The 1,382-nt window shown below is 47.8% G+C and overlaps 1 protein-coding gene across 1 annotated transcript; it reads left to right on the forward strand.

The window, feature by feature from the left end:
* Window positions 1–264: 264 nt before the first annotated feature.
* On the forward strand, window positions 265–1,376 carry LOC104811360 (AP2/ERF and B3 domain-containing transcription repressor TEM1-like; the record flags this gene model as incomplete). The annotated part of the gene is made up of 1 exon (XM_010538030.1): window positions 265–1,376. A coding segment is annotated over exon 1 (905 nt), but the record flags the coding sequence as incomplete, so codon positions are not given.
* Between the last annotated feature and the right edge of the window lie 6 nt (window positions 1,377–1,382).

A 1,382-nucleotide genomic window follows, 5' to 3' on the forward strand; every position in this document is an offset into this window, starting at 1 on the left:
TTTTTTATTTGTTAAATACATTTACGAAAAATTAAGAGCCGTGGAACTCCGTATACAGAGCAGAATTTGGACTAGACCTGGTTGCATTTCCATTCTTGTAAGTGTTTGACCCAAAATTTCACATATTTGGCATTTACCTCCCCATTATTTTATTATGTTATTAAATAACATCTTGTGCTAATTAATAATACCCAGATAATATATATATATATGTTCCTCATTTCGAGTACTCAATTCAATTATTCAGTTTCGCAAAAAAAAAAAACACAAATAATATCGTGTACATGCACTTGCACTCTCTTTCCTCTTATGTTCCTCCATTTGTCTGTCTATCTCTATATATACACACACACCAAACCTACGTGAAGATAGCAAAACAAGAACCCATCATATCTCAAATTCATCTCTCTAATCTTATTTTTTCTCACAGGCCCATTTCTTCAAATTCTTGACAAAACACAATAAAACAAAATGGACGCCGAGAGCTCTATAGAAGATAGGACCACCAGTACCAAATCCTTCTCCGACTCCACTCTGGTGTCGGCGGAGGCGGAGGAGACGGCGAAGCTGTTGTCTCATCCGGCGGTGAGACTTTACCGTATGGTAAGCGGAGGCAGTGTCGTTTCAGATTCCGACAACGTTAACGGCGTGGAGACGGAGTCGCGCAAGCTGCCTTCGTCCAAGTACAAAGGCGTCGTACCGCAGCCAAACGGCAGGTGGGGTGCTCAGATTTACCAGAAACATCAGCGCGTGTGGCTCGGAACCTTCAACAATGAATCAGAGGCGGCGCGTGCTTACGACGTCGCCGCCCGGCGGTTCCGCGGCCACAACGCCGTCACGAACTTCAAATATCCGGCGAACGACGGCGGCCAAAATGTCACTGAATCGGCCTTCCTCGAGGCTCACTCCAAGGCCGAGATCGTTGACATGTTGAGGAAACACACGTACGAGGATGAGCTTGAACAAAGCAAACGGAGATTCCACCTGTCGGTAGTTGACGGTAACGGAAAACGTTACAAGACGAGGGAAGCACAAAACGACGCCGTTGGGGGCAAAACGCGTGAGATGCTCTTCGAGAAGGCCGTGACGCCAAGTGACGTCGGGAAGCTGAACCGTCTCGTGATACCGAAGCCGCATGCGGAGAAGCACTTTCCGTTACCGACGACGACGGATAACGGTAACGAAACGGCGTCGCCGTCGCCGTCGACGAAGGGCATGTTGATGAACTTCGAAGACTTAACGGGGAAAGTGTGGCGGTTCCGTTACTCGTACTGGAACAGCAGTCAAAGTTACGTTTTGACCAAGGGATGGAGTCGATTCGTGAAGGAGAAGAATCTCCGAGCCGGTGACGTGGTCAGCTTCGAGAGATCGACCGGGTCGGA

Source organism: Tarenaya hassleriana, unplaced genomic scaffold (genome assembly GCF_000463585.1).
Source record: "Tarenaya hassleriana unplaced genomic scaffold, ASM46358v1 Cleome1998, whole genome shotgun sequence".
Lineage (NCBI taxonomy): Eukaryota > Viridiplantae > Streptophyta > Magnoliopsida > Brassicales > Cleomaceae > Tarenaya > Tarenaya hassleriana.